Below are 15,354 nucleotides of genomic sequence, written 5' to 3' on the forward strand. Positions count from 1 at the left end.
ATTCAGTGATTAAAAACGTAGTCCTAAGCTAGGCTATTTCTTTTGAAACTATTTCTTCTTTCTTTTCCTTGACTTATTTAAATTGGTTAGCCGCTTTATTTTCATTTTCTTTTCCTTGCCTCTTTGAATTGGCTAAGCTGTTTTATTTCCATTTTGTTTCTTCTTTCACCACTTTGCTATTCTTATTTTAGAAAGTGCTGAAAAATAATTTTACAATGCAAGGATTAGATGTACCAGCACAGCTTAGACATTCACAGCCATCTAACAAATTCTTATTTGGATTGAAGAATGAAACGTGTTATCCATCGCCGCCTCATCCCTCATATGCACATAATTAGTAATACGGACTTGAATCATTCTACGAAAATACATAGGGGCAACTCGTGAATCGTGAAAGGAAAATGCAGAAATATTTTGGTTATAGTCTTTAGTATCCTTTTCTGTAATTGGTGCTGCTATTCTGTTTTGTCCTCTGTTCGCCGGATTTTGCATTATATGCTACCATGCTAAGAGAGGAAAAAGGTTGGTTGCGATCAATTAGAAAGGCCATCAAAAATACAGGTCAAAACAATTTTGGTGAAGGTAATAAGCATTTCCTTCTAACAATTCTTAGCAAAAGCGTGCTTTTAGAATTTAACAAGGTCTTACTCAACTCCTTTTTGCTAGCTCGCAATTAGAAAGGCCATCAAAAATACAGGTCAAAACAATTTTGGTGAAGGTAATAAGCATTTCCTTCTAACAATTCTTAGCAAAAGCGTGCTTTTAGAATTTAACAAGGTCTTACTCAACTCCTTTTTGCTAGCTCAGCAGGATTTGAAGTAAACTTTCACAAATCAATAATGATCCTCATCAATCTATTAAGGAGAAGATCACACACCTTTTTTTGCGTGGAAAAGGGTTTTCCATTGACTCAGTGGTGCAGCAATATCGCTGGCCACAACGTCCACAATACAAGACGGAGTACCATCCCAGGACAGTACATGCCCAAGTGGACACGAGCACCCTACAGCTGCCAAGACATGAGCAGCTTTGTTACATGATCTAGGAGCATACACAAATTCATACGACAGGAAGCTGTCCTCCACGAGATCACACACCTTACAGGAACCTTCAGTAGCAATGCTGCCTAGATGCCTTCTACTTACCTTGGGCTGCCATTATGCACCACTAGACCCACAATGTCAGGGATATATGCTTCTCATGAACAGGGTGGAGAGAAGAACGGCTGATATCCATTCCAATTATTTTTTTTCTCACACACATATGCTGGATGACCGGACCGGTCCTAGCGAACTCAATCTATACTAACTTGCCAATGACTACATGATCGGTTAAAGAAAAGGGACTACATGAGCATATATGTTTAAATATCCAGCCACAGTGATCAAACAAGTGGAAAGATATAGAAAGGATTGTGTGTGGGATGGTGATGACAGACATCAAGAAAGGCTCACGCCTTGTTGGATGGAAAACGGCCATAAGACCCAAAAGAACAAGGTGGTTTTGGTATTCATGAATGTGATTTGGAGGCAGGCACAGAAATACTATTGTCTTCGACAACTATGAGACTATCTCTTAGCAGATGGAAACCAAAGTTCAAAGAACAAATGGGGTTGACCATTTTGGAAGCAAAGATGAGTAAGAAACAGAAACTTCGGACCTGGCTGGATAGGTTCCGTTAGCTTCATTGTTTTCTTTTCTGTTTGGGGTTTTGGACTCACGTGTGTGGAACCGTCCAAGTTATCTTGACTAAATGGAGGTTATCATCTTGCTTGACTCAGCTTAAGTGAAATAATTCCAGTAATCCTCCGTATGCGTCTTGAGCATCGTCCAGGAACAACTTGCTTATCGTTTGTACATTATAGCAGCTATCATCACAAGGATACATAAGAGAGAAAAATTATAAGCTTTTGATTACAAATCCTAATCATCTTACAAAAGTTCATGAATTTAACTATAACATATACAACTAAATTATGAGAGTTTTCACCAACTAAAGTGAGGTTCTTTACCAACTAAAATGTAGCCTAGGTCTAGGTGGCTATCTTCCAATATGTTTTCCTTTGATTGAAGATAAAACACAGCAGGAAGGTAGAGAGTATTAAGGAGCAACAATGATATCCTTGCCTACAAGACACCACATGCATAACTTTGAGCGACTTCCACCATCCATCCACTTTGCCGGCTCCGTGATAGCTTTTGCACGACCACTTGTTTTGAGGATTTCCATTGCCTAGGACTTGATAATGACGCGAGTCTAGCTATATTGAAAAGTTTATCTCCTTAGCTTTCCGTACATATGTTGAATGTTAAAAACCGAATTTGTATGTGGCTTGGAAGATAATTTTAGTGCGGACTGCTATTGGACTCCGAGGTGGACTCGAATTCGCTATATTGCGGGTTCTTGGATATGCTGCTCATGATGGTCTTCCCCTTCTCCATACCTCTCTCTACAAACACTTTCTGGTCCTCTTCATTGTTGCTAAGTACAATTATATCATTAGGTAGCATAACATTCTCACAATTATCAAATGTACATAGTAACAAACCCATCTATTGATTTAGCTTAGCTGTTGTGCTCAAGATCTAATGACGGTCCTTGCAAATCATACATAAGTATTGCATGTATCCAAAAGAGTGATATCCTCATTAGATTTGAACCCTTAAGAGAAGCGTAGTGAGGATGCCCGCTTCCTACAACAGGAATATAAATATACTTTTGATAGTTGTCTAGTGTGTTATATATTTGTTCCTAAGTGCGAATATATTAAGAAAACGAGAGAAAGAAACAAAAAGTAAAGATGTAAAACTCTTGGAGCAACACAATCACACAATTACTTTGATTACACATAGCACAAGGTCATGGATCTCTTAAATGAGAAACTATTGTTATACATCTACCCATGAGCTACTATCCACTAGATTTGTTAATTAAATAAATAATAGGAATCACATGCTCCTTCCGTCCCAAAATAACAAGTCAGTCTAGAATTCAAAATTTATCCCAGAAAATAAGTCATTCTACCCTATTTAGAAAGTGCACGTGCATGCAAGAATTAATTAGTGTTAAATATAGGTAGTAAATAAGGGCAGATATGGTCATTTATCTTTTTGTTAATCTGTCATAGAATTCCTAGAATGGCTTTGTATTTTGGGACGGAGGGAGTATACTGATTTTGATATCCTTATCTATTTAGGGAGAAAGTTACCTATGTAACACTAGTAAAAATATTGCTTTTTTTTTTAGTTCTAGAATGTTAAACTTCCCTATTTGGTACTATGCTGAAATTTCATCCTCGATATAACACTACTATTGAATCTGTCAGCTATTTCCATCAACATGTGTCCTCATGAAATTTATATGGACCAAAATTCCCTCCTACGGCTAAGGCCTCCAGCGGCGAGGTTGCGCTCTCCACACCGCGGCCAGTTATGTCGTCGCTTCTGCGCCGTGCCCCTCACTTAGCTGCGGTGGGATGGACACCGCGCGGAGGCCGTCACCATCAGCCGAGTTTATGAGGCGGAGCGGTGGCTGGGTTACACGACGACGGACCTTGGGGCGGTCCTGCAAGCTGCAAGTCGTTTTGGTGGTATTACACAGGACAGGGGCCGAGTTTGTCTGTTCTGATCCTGTCACCTCACGACTTGTCCTGAAGATCACGTCTGCTTCTACAACTTTTCGTGGTATTTTTTATAAAAAAATCCGTGTTGTTTTGTCGTCCAACTGGAGTACCAAAACATGTACTGATACACTTTTTATGTTTTGCTTGCATAATAAAAAAATGATGCTGAAACAACTACCTGATGTACAAATGCACATTTCTTAAATATCAACGGCAAAATTGCATTGCTCACACTAAGGGGCAAAAGGGTCTTATCAACCGCCAATTAACACCATTACTGCTCAAAACGAACGGCGTGTCATATTGGGAATGAAATTTAGATATAGTGTCAAATAGAAAAAGTTTAAACTTTCGAGAGTCAAAGAAAGAATGAATTAGTCATTTGACTTGTGTTAAATAGAGACCTCCTATTTAGGCTAATCCAATGTACCTATTATGCGCATTTGTTTTTAACATGGCTTAACATGGCACGGAGTTACAGAAGTCAGAGAAGAAAGCTATCCTATCATAGTAGAGATACAGTTTGGACTCTATATCTTGACTAGAAAAATGTGCTCACCATTTGGACCACTCTCATAGATACAAATACATAACAACTTAGGGCACGTTTGGCGCGGCTCCTACCGGCTCCGGCTTCCGCACTGTAGCAAGAGGGAACCAGAGGAGCCATGTTTTGCAGCTCCACTAGCTTCCACTGATGTTGTACAAAGATGGCTCCAGTTCTGAGTGGAGCCCCACGTGAAGCCGACGGCGGAGCCATTTTGTATTTGAGCATTTGGCAGAGCTTCACATGAGGCCGGCAGTGGAGCTGACCATGCCAAATAGGCTGTTAATGTGTTGCGTGGCATAGGATACAACAATACAATTCCGTGTATTGTAAAAGTTATTTCTACACATCTATTTAATAGGTTTTAGTGACAACCTTAGACGGAACACCATGTTAACTGGTATTAGCCTTAACCTAGGTTGGGCTCCATGATCCACATTGGCTTAGAATTTGTAGAGTAAAATAAACTTTTATAAATATCTATATTTAATTAAAACAATAACAAATTTTCTTAACCAAATGTCTCCAACGTGCTGATGGCTCCTACTTTCAAATATGGCGAAATAGCTATTTTTATCCTTAAATTTTTCTCCCAAGGTCCAATTTAATCCCTTCCCTGTCAAAACAGTTGTTTTGGTACTCGGACTTTTCTTTTGAGCTCAATTTCATCCATTGCACTATGTGGCATGCCATGTCATGCCAAGTCAGCAAAGAATCACCGGAGTTTCATGGTAGCTATGTACATACATTTAAATATCCCTTTTACTCTCCTGTATGCAGCGCATGTCCCATTGAACCTGACCTATTTGGTTGACATTCTATTATGGTTTGTTTGTAACCAATCGTGTGGTCTGGCTGATCTGGTTCATATTCAAGGAGGAGGAATCATATGATTTTATTGTGTCTTTTCTCAGGATTAAGAGAATCTAATCAAGGGATGCGTATCTTTGACTCACTAGGACTGACAAAAGTCAATAATCTTCGTACGGTTGGCGAGCTCTGGTTGCTACTGTGACACTTATGAAAAGTACATTTCCAGGCCATCTGCTTCCGATCAGAGGCTGAGATTGCGCCACAAGTTACTTTACAGGCCTCAAGTAGCCGAATTTTTTTTGAAAGGTTCAAGTAGCCTAATTTTTTTTTTGAAAGGTTCAAGTAGCCGAATGACTAGGCGCTACTCGCTCCTCATCCATTCGTGTCAGAAGGGCGGCCCCCAAATTCCTTCAGCAGCAGCGAAGCAGGCAATGGCGCCCTACTGCTGCATGCTCGCCGGCGCCCGGGCGGCGACCTCCCCTTCCCTCCCCGCCTCCGCCACCCCCCTTCTGCGGCGCCACTGCCCGCTAGCGGTTGCCGTGGGTGATCCATTCCCGCGCGCCCAGCGGTGGCGCCGCGGCCTCCGCTTCCCCTGCGCCTCGTCCCCGTCCTCATCGCCTCCGCCGCCCCCGCCGGTGCCCCCCGAGGAGATCGACGACTACGAGGTACGGCCGCTTCTTCAGTTCTTCTCCTCTTTGGGTTTGGGTCTCGTCTTCGTTCTAGTAGCTTATTACCCAGCGACCCCGCTGGAGTTGTTATGCAAGCTGGCTTGCTGCTGCGTTTCGGTAAAATAAAGCTTGACTGAACCCGTGCTGCCGCGGACACTCGGGCAGTATGCGTCTATCCCATCTTATACTCGGATCCTTGTGTGGTTCGAATCGTGTGGCATTTACTAGTGGTGATAGCTGACGCTCATTCCTTAGATTTCAAAGTGATCTAGAAATGTAGTTTTTGATGACAGCGAAATAAATATTATGAGAAGTTTTGAGAATGTGCCTTACATCAACAGTGAGATGCAACTATTTTCTAGCATCTCAGTGAAACTCTCATGAATGAGTTTCTATAAAATAGACAACCAGTTACTGGCCATGAACTAGATCCCGTCGAACATGGCTGCAGAAAAATAGCATAGAACACATTGCTTGATGGTAGTCTTAATTGTTAAATTATAATGAAGGGATATTAGGTTGAATCTACAAGCATATGGTTTGCTTTGGTTTCCACAGTCTTCAAGATTATACTATGCTGGTTTCTAGTATCAAATGTATGATTAATTTTTTGCAACTAGCGAGTTGGGGAGTTTTTTTTGTTCTAGTGAGAATTTCATCTGTTTTCCACCTGCACATCATGCTTGGATTAAACTTGAAGAACAAGACCATTGAGAGGAAAAACCCAGCTGTTTAGGTCCTACAATTTTTTATCTGTCAATCTTACGATTTATTTTCATCAACGAGTGCAACTACCATATGGTGGACGGTGCGTAACTACATATACAAGTAATTTGTCAATTTAACTTTAGTGACACAGAGTTTCCGTGTATTCCCATTTATCAGTAAACAACTTGTTGATAGAGATCTCTACGTCCTTGCATACGAGTACTTGGCACAGTATTTGTGTTGCTTGCAAGTGTATTATGCTGGGCTTGGTAGTTGCTAGTCAGTTCTATGCAGTTATTAATGCCTTTTTGTTTCACTAAAATTTCAGCTTCTGGACACAACAGGGAATTGTGACCCTTTATGCTCAGTCGATGAAGTTAGCTCACAGTACTTTGAAGCTAACTACAAACCAAAAGATGATCTTCTGAAAGCTTTGACTATCTTTGCAACAGCATTGGCTGGGGCAGCTGCAATAAATCATTCCTGGGTTGCTGCTAATCAGGTCAGTTAAGTCCTTGCATCTTGTTCAGCATTTCCCTCTTTTATTAGTTTAACTATGTATTTTAACCTCATTATTTTATTGCTATTGTGTGGTAATAATGATTGTTGTGAACACAGTTTTATCATTTCCCTTTTTTTGTTATGCATACAATAGTAATTATTATTTTTGCAAGCATTATTAAAATATTTCCTTTTGCAGGACATCGCAATGGTGCTGGTTTTTGCTCTTGGCTATGCAGGTATCATTTTTGAAGAGTCACTGGCATTTAACAAAAGTGGAGTCGGAATATTGATGGCTGTCTGCCTATGGGTTGTCAGAAGCATTGGGGTAAGCTACTCTGCGAAACAATCTTCAAGACTTCTTCTTAAACAACAACTTCAAGACTTCAGCAACTGTCTCAAAATTCAAGCTATCAATCATGTGTTTTAAGGCTCAGTTGTTTTATCTTGATTATCACTGGCTGAGAGTTGAAAATATTACACTATAGACTGGTTGTGATCTTATTAGGTATTGAACCTCATATTGGCATCGTGATTAGCTAAGCTCGAAAATGATATATTGTCAATAAATCTGTAACAAAATTATGGAAGATTGGAGGCCATGGTCGCTTTATTCCTCTCCCTAATCTATCTGTCTCATTTTTAGTTAATAAGAAGATTCAAGACTTGTGAGTGTTAGAAACTTAATATATTTTTGACATTTATGGCATCCTAATTGTTGGTACAGTTAGAATAAGGTGCTTAGTTGCAAGTTACGGGCAATGCTGATTGATGTTCTGATGGGTTCTTAAATGATTCACAATAATAAACTTGCAGCCTTCTTGTTTCTGTCACTGAGCCAAGGAAGGTTGTTTTTGGACACTGAGTTCTCTCATTGTCATGTGGCCCCGGAATGGAAGAAAGTAAAACTTGATGCCATCATGTCTTATGGCAAGAAAAATTTTCGCTTTATTTAATCCTGAAACTCAGTCTAGTTTTAGAATAAAATCTATCTGAATCTATGCATGTTTATGATGAAATTTTGAATTGGGTTGTCCCAATACAGAACTACAGATGAATAATATGGTGTAACTTTGTTTGTGAGTGTCTATTTAAAGTGCCAACATTTTAACACATGGAGGGAGTATAATAATTTTTTCTGTTGAAACTATCCGTTCAAGCATTTATATATGATATTTTCTTTTTCCAAAAGAGATGTATATGATATTCTCCGATTGGCCTTTATTCTTACCTGTTTTTCTGCTGGATGTAGGCTCCCTCGATTGACGTAGCTGTTCAAGAGTTGAGTCAGACAACTTCTGAAGTCAGTGAAATAGTATTTTTCTTGCTTGGTGCAATGACCATTGTGGAGATTGTTGATGCTCATCAAGGTTTCAAGTTGGTGACTGATAATATATCTACTCGAAGCCCTAAAACTCTTCTGTGGGTGGTGAGGTTTTTTAACATATACTTTATCCATTGTACTGTGCACACACTTAATATAATACCAAAGAGTCAACAAAAGAAACTGTTTTGCCGGTGGTGTACTAATACGATTGCTACATATAAATACTACAATGTTACCCTTTGAGACTAAGAATCTTCATTTAACTAACTATCCAGTCCGGATAGAAATTCTTTTAGTAGAGGCCCAGAAAGATCATTTTGTATTTAGGGATTTTTAGTTTCGACCAGCTTCTAATGACCAGTGTGGACCACCTTCTGTTTAGTTGTTCAGTCCAGATACAAACCATACTTTTCAACACACAAACACGCAAGATTTGACCTAACATGAAAGCTGCTTCCACCCATTCTCTATTTTTTTTTCTCAAACACGTATGAGAGCTTCGTATCTTTGTATTAAGAAGAGAGAATTGGCCAATCCACCTTGGGCCAGAATGGGTGACGGTAGAACAGAACTCAAAAAAAGACTATTACAGAAAAATAGGAGGTAGGACCTGACCACAGCACCCTAATGGCGCAGCTAAGTCACCCGGCCAACGCCGAGGGCCCTAAGCCCCTTAGTGCTTCCACCCACCATTCTCTTTCTACTCTTCTGTGTTTCTCTTTATGACTGCTTTGTATACATGGGGGGATGTCTTATCCCCAATGTTGAGTTGTTGTTTTTTTATACTGATACTGCTATTGTTTTTTTTCTGATCGGGCCTTTACCCCATTTCCATTTAAAAAGAGAGAAGTACCTACTACAGTGATTACATCAGAGATAGAAAGGTCAAAAGAACCAGAGCTTATTTATTCTTGTTGGGTTTCTCTCTAGCCTACCCTGAGTTTGAGGATAGACTTCGAGTTTCTCCTTTTGGTTAGTAGTTTTATTGCTTCCTAGCATATGTTGATTTCTGCCACTGTTAGTTAACGCTGCAAACATGTTAATTGGATCTGAGTTTTGCTTCGAGTTAGGTTTACTTCCATTGCTTGTTTTCGCGTTTCTTCACTTGGAAAAGTTCAGTTGTAAGTGTAGTTATGCTAAAGGCTGTAATGAAATATGTCGAGTGTCAAATACTTTGTTCACTTCACCCTCTTATTGCTCTCGGTCTCGGTTTGTTGGTTCCTTTTGCCAAGTAAACAAATCCATCAACTAAACCTGCTCAATTATGCAGCAATTTCTAAAGGTCTATGCACAAATTTAAGCTGTTACTTAATTCCAACTCTGGTAATATCTTAGCAGTTGAGAAATACTACATTTTTACAATTTTCTATAGAATTCCAGCTCACCCAGCCTTTGCGTTGGTAGGCTAACTTGCTTGGGACAAAGGCTTTCTTGTTGCTGCTGCTGTTAGACTTCTGATATTTTTTTCTCTCCATATAGTGCATAGTCTATTTTAGTGAAGAATGCTAGTTTGGTTCCTATAGCTTCCTGTGTTCCCATTTTCCTGTTCTACAAGGTCAAAAGAAGAAAATCGTGGCTGTAATGAGTGCACTTGAGCTATGTAGACTGACCAAATTCAAGAGAAGCAATGCATGTTGTGCAATATTTGGTGCAGTACAGTGCGGATGAATTTGAATTTTACTATTTCAGATAACTGTACTGCTGCATACTGCATCTCTTTCACTATTCTTGGTGATCAAATCTTTCTTCCCCAAATACTTTGCACTACGTCCATCCCAATACGCTTTTTCCGCAATTTTGCCCTTACGACATACTCTGGTCATTGCTTGTGCAGTTTAGTTTTGTTAGATGATATGGTAGGCTGGTTAGGCCGACCCATTGGGCCGTAGGGCTGCTGGCCGTGCGCCAGCCCTCCTCCTGGGATAGGTTCTAGGTCAAGTATCTAGATTAGGCAAGGTCTCCGTTGATTGGTATTGTTTCCACAACCCTGGGGCATCCTTGCCTATATATCTTGTACATGTGCTTTGCAGCCTAATCGATCAATTATCCCGAGCCATACTTGCTTTCAAATTTGGACTAGACAATTAAGCATGGATTATGCAGGCACGTATACTTACGTAAAATACGAAATAAAGAATTAGCTGTCCCTTTCATCTCCATCTCATTAGTACCCATCTGGCAGAGGAGATGTCAGCACTGAACCTCCCTTGGGCGGGTACACCAGGCCCAGGGTGGGTTTGTGAGATTAGATTAGATTAAATTCCTGTATCCCTACCATTATGGTGCAGCCGCTGGGCAACACCAAAGGTTGCAGAATTTGTGTTCATGGTCGTGGCCATCTAAAGTATGCGCATGACACCCCCACCAACTACCTTGAACTATTAATTTGTTTCTTAATTGTGAAACTGTTTAATATCTTTCTATATTTTTCAAGGATGAATTATTTACCTTTTCAGATTGGTATAGTAACTTTCTTCCTGAGTGCGATCCTTGACAACTTGACGTCCACCATTGTGATGGTGTCATTGCTTCGGAAATTAGTACCTCCATCGGAATATAGAAAGTATGATTTTTTTCAACTCGCCTGTTATATCTGCACATGATCTAGTAATTTTCTTCTATACATATGTCCATTTTATGGTTGCTCTATCTTGCAACGTTTTAATAGCGGGCTATAACATTTACATTTACTTAAATAGTGGTCTAATATTGTTAGGGATCATGTCCGCAAAAAAAGGGGATGAACAATTCTTATTTGTCACCTACATATGTCCATTTTATGGTTGCTCTATCTTGCAACATTTTAATAGCGGGCTATAACATTTACATTTACTTAAATAGTGGTCTAAGATTGTTAGGGATCATGTCCGCAAAAAAAGGGGATGAACAATTCTTATTTGTCACCTATATTTGGTGACAAATAAGGGTTTTCCCCTCCTTTTCTTTTTGTGTGTTGGGTTTGAGCCCAACCCATTGTAGTTTCCATACTTTCACCAAGTGGGTTGTTGGTGTTAGTTTTTTTCTTTTAATGTTAGAGCATGGCAATAGAGGTCGACACAACTCAATGCAGCCTGCTGAAGCCTCAATTGCTGAGGTGATATGGTTGCTACTGTAATGGGTTGACTGTAACATCTTTTTCTCTTAATACAAAGATACACAGACCTCCCGCATGTTCGAGAAAAAAAAAAGGTGTGCACAACATTTAAGTTCAATCTAAAGGAATTTTTATTCCCTTGCTCCATCCATAAATAGTTTGTAGGAATGTTGTTGAGCTTCTTGAATGAGTAAAACATTTTCTTATTGGGACAGATTGTTAGGTGGTGTTGTTGTAATAGCAGCGAATGCTGGCGGTGCATGGACACCAATTGGTGATGTGACAACCACTATGTTGTGGATTCATGGTCAGGTTACAACATTGAAAATAATGCAGGTCAGCTTTTAACGACTGTTGTTATGTACTGCAATATGCCTACACAAATAAATTTCCTTACATTTGGTTTCATTGACGTTTCATGCTATATTGTTCTTTCTTTAGTTGTTAATGATAAGTATTTGTCAAGATTTTAATAATCGTGTCTGCAATCAATCCAGAATTTCAAAAATCAGATAATGCCTGTCTTTTTATGTGCGGAAGTCATAAATATTTTTCTTGAACACGCAGCAGAGCAGCATGTATAAAATCTTAGCAACTTGCTCAGGAGAAGTGGAGAACATCTAAACTTGTCTACAGAAGATGTTACTAAAGGATAACACAAAATTTTATCTCTCTCTCTCCCTCTCTCCATAAAATGATCTATTCGTGTTCTGCCAAGTGTCTATATCTTTTTTACCCAACACACTGTTTGAAATTCCTCACAGTTGTATGTATTACTCTTCCATGGTGCAAAAAATTAGGTGACTGGATTAGATCAATATAGTTGAAAGATCTGCCATCACAAAACTGGAAAGTAATATTGCAGAAATTACAGAATGGCCACCACAAAGCAAAGCAGCTACTATATCTATGACATGAAATTTAGATTGCCGAGCTTTGTTTGTTGGAAACTGTTAAGTCTCCACTTTATTGCCTTGAATGATGAAATGCTAAATAGATAGCTATGTTAAAATTTAGATGGATTATGTTTATTCAGGTTTTTGAGGGCTGCTTGCACAAGCCTGGAATCCTTCTTTCCATGATTCATGATAAACAAAATGTACATAGTAAAAGAAAGAAAATAAGGCATTGTCACTGTTTGGTTTAATGTGTCCGGAAGATTTTATTGGATTAATTCATTACAGGAATTAAGAAATTCATTGCATGCTGGACAAACAACATTCATTTTATTCATAATCTGAGTTATTGATTCATTGTTTTGAACGAAGACATTTTCCTATAGATTCTAGACCATAGTGTGGACTTCTATAGCTTTATGGAAGGCCCAGCTGCACACTGGAATTACATATTCATTGCACATATCTGTTATGAACATGACATCACCCAGTGGTTCTGGTGACTCAAGTTTTAAAATAGCATTGAAAGTTAGCATCGTGCAAGTGTTAATTAACTGATCATGTGGTTGCTCATACAAAAGGTCAATTTTCTTTGAGATAATTTTTGGTATCTGATCTTTGTAGGGAAATCCGGTTGCTTTATATTGGTTTTCCATTTCCATTATTTACTTGCTTTGTAGGATAGAGCTTCGCCCGTTGTTGTCATGCTGTTATGTTTATTTTTCTGCATACCACTTCAGCAAAACACTGCTTCATTTGATTGTGAAATCAGCTGTTTGGCTTATGATCTGGCAGGGCTTGTTTATTCCCTCAGTTGTTTCATTGGCAGTCCCACTGGCTCTGATGTCCCTCACCAGGTTGTTAACTAGTGACAACTTATGATATACTCCGTATGAAATGGAACAGTTTTAACTGTGCCTGATTTAACATTTTGTATGCATTGCAAATAGTGAAGCAAATGGATCATCTCAGAAATCTTCCAGCATGCTGTCATCAGAGCAGATGGCTCCTCGGGGACAACTCGTATTGGCTGTAGGAGTTGGAGCTTTAGTGTTTGTCCCAGTCTTTAAAGCTCTCACCGGTCTGCCACCTTTCATGGGTATGCTGCTTGGTCTTGGGATTCTCTGGATCCTGACGGATGCAATACATTTTGGAGACTCTGAAAGGCAGCGACTAAAAGTTCCACAGGCCCTGTCACGGATTGATACACAAGGAATTTTATTCTTCTTAGGTATCCTTTTATCAGTTGGCAGGTAAATCCTTCACCCCTTCTCTTACTAAAATTATTTAAGAAATGCATACACCACTGAGAATCGTATGCATTTGGCATGCATAATTGTTAATATTCAAAGTATATTCTCAAAATAAAAATAAAGTACAGAGCTGTATGCCGTCGTGCCATGGTTACAGTGAAATGCTAGTAACTATGAGCTGGCATAGAGATGATAAGATTAGTTGGAGCATATCTTAAAGATAAGACTAATTATTTATTTGTGCAATGATTTGCCACTGTAAATGTCATTTAGGCCAAAGTTCTGTTTGTGATATGGTAATTAACTAAATGTAATGTACCTTTACACTTATGAACTATATGAGTTTATGGTGTTAGTGTAATGAAAAAGCAGCTGTCCTGTTATTTGCAGTCTAGTCCATTACCAATCAGATGTTCTTCATTTGCTAATAGTTTTTCTCTCTTTTGGCACTAGCCTGGAATCTGCAGGGATCTTGAGGCAGTTAGCGAATTATCTTGATGCCAATATTCCAAATGGTGATCTTATTGCTAGTGCAATTGGTGTGGCATCAGCAGTTATAGACAATGTTCCACTTGTTGCTGCAACGATGGGAATGTATGACCTGACTTCATATCCTCAAGATTCGGACTTCTGGCAGCTTATTGCATTCTGTGCTGGTACTGGAGGTTCAATGCTTATCATTGGCTCTGCAGCAGGAGTTGCTTTTATGGGAATCGAAAAGGTGGATTTCCTTTGGTATTTTCGCAAGGTAATCTTCTGTTTTGTTCAAATATGATGAGGAGCTATGTAACAGCCTAATGAGTTAATGAAAGTACCATATACTGCAGATCCCTTTTTTCTGCGTCGAAGTGCATTTTCCTATGTTTCCCTGATAAACTGTTGAATCCAGTCTCTGTCTGCTATTAGACCTTTTAAGGAGCGTAGTGTTGAGCAAACATGACTACCTTAGTTGATTACTGCAGTCCACTTATTTGTATAAACATATTAAAGTGTAGCTATATGAATATACTATTGCTGCCTGTTGCTGACTAAAGGTTACATCCAACTTCCATGATCGTTCATATATATGCTTATTGCTAGAGATGAAACATTCTTAGTTGAGTTATTTTGCCCACTGGTTCGCGCCATATTCTAGTAACCAATTATTCATCTTTCATGTTCCTTCTTGTGTTGGCAGGTGAGCGGTTTTGCCCTTGCAGGTTATGCAGCAGGTATAATCTCATATCTAGCTACTTCAAATCTCCATCTAACTCTTCCTACATCACTGGCTGAGATCCCATTTATTCCTGGCTCATAAAAGGTTGGTCTTTGTACTCCTGTAAGAATGATCTTGCCTTACACATGGAGAAAGTATTAATACTGTCTTTCATTTCGTATGTAAGCTCTGATGTGTTGTCAATGGGAGTGTTTAGAACTTGGGCAATAGATAAGATTAATACCCTAAGGTCCAAGACCCTCCACATCGGATCCAGACCAGCGCTATGAGTGCTGGCGAACTTTGTTAGTTGTTACCCTGGACAAGAATAAGAAAGAATATCAGGGAGAAGGCAGGCTATGGATATTTGAGCGTCTACTTTGGATAAATATGAGCAGCTTAGAAATGTGGGGTTATTGCAGAAACAAGCTTATTAGTTACTTTCAAAAGAAAACAAGTTGTCTCTTGTATACTAAGAACATGCAAGCTCGTTGAGTCATTTTCGAAAGGAAAAAAAAATGTGACTCCCATGATGCCATTTTAACCGACCTGACTGAAGAATACTCCTCCTTTCTAAGTTATTATTGTTCATGCTCTAAGTCAAACTTGTCTAACTTTGATTAAGTTTATAGAAAATATAAAAGCATCTACGATACTAAATAAATACAATATCAAAACATATTTCATGATGGATCCAATGAAACTAATTAATTTGATGTTGTAGGTATT

General features: G+C 39.1%; 1 protein-coding gene across 2 annotated transcripts; it reads left to right on the plus strand.

Moving 5' to 3' along the window:
* The first annotated feature begins 5,340 nt into the window (after window positions 1–5,340).
* On the plus strand, window positions 5,341–15,173 carry LOC112882058 (sodium/proton antiporter 1-like). Of its 2 annotated transcripts, XM_025947032.1 has the most exons (11): window positions 5,341–5,648; window positions 6,688–6,861; window positions 7,060–7,188; window positions 8,113–8,289; window positions 10,644–10,750; window positions 11,497–11,617; window positions 12,973–13,034; window positions 13,128–13,430; window positions 13,884–14,178; window positions 14,608–14,730; window positions 14,813–15,173. In XM_025947032.1, exons 1-10 carry the CDS (start codon window positions 5,415–5,417, stop codon window positions 14,725–14,727), a joined length of 1,722 nt encoding a protein of 573 aa, XP_025802817.1. In that variant the 5' UTR covers window positions 5,341–5,414; the 3' UTR covers window positions 14,728–14,730; window positions 14,813–15,173. The 2 variants fall into 2 exon arrangements, with proteins under 2 accessions (XP_025802817.1, XP_025802816.1); XM_025947031.1 differs by having other exon boundaries at window positions 14,608–15,171.
* Window positions 15,174–15,354: the final 181 nt, after the last annotated feature.

Source organism: Panicum hallii, chromosome 2 (genome assembly GCF_002211085.1).
Source record: "Panicum hallii strain FIL2 chromosome 2, PHallii_v3.1, whole genome shotgun sequence".
NCBI classification, from domain to species: domain Eukaryota; kingdom Viridiplantae; phylum Streptophyta; class Magnoliopsida; order Poales; family Poaceae; genus Panicum; species Panicum hallii.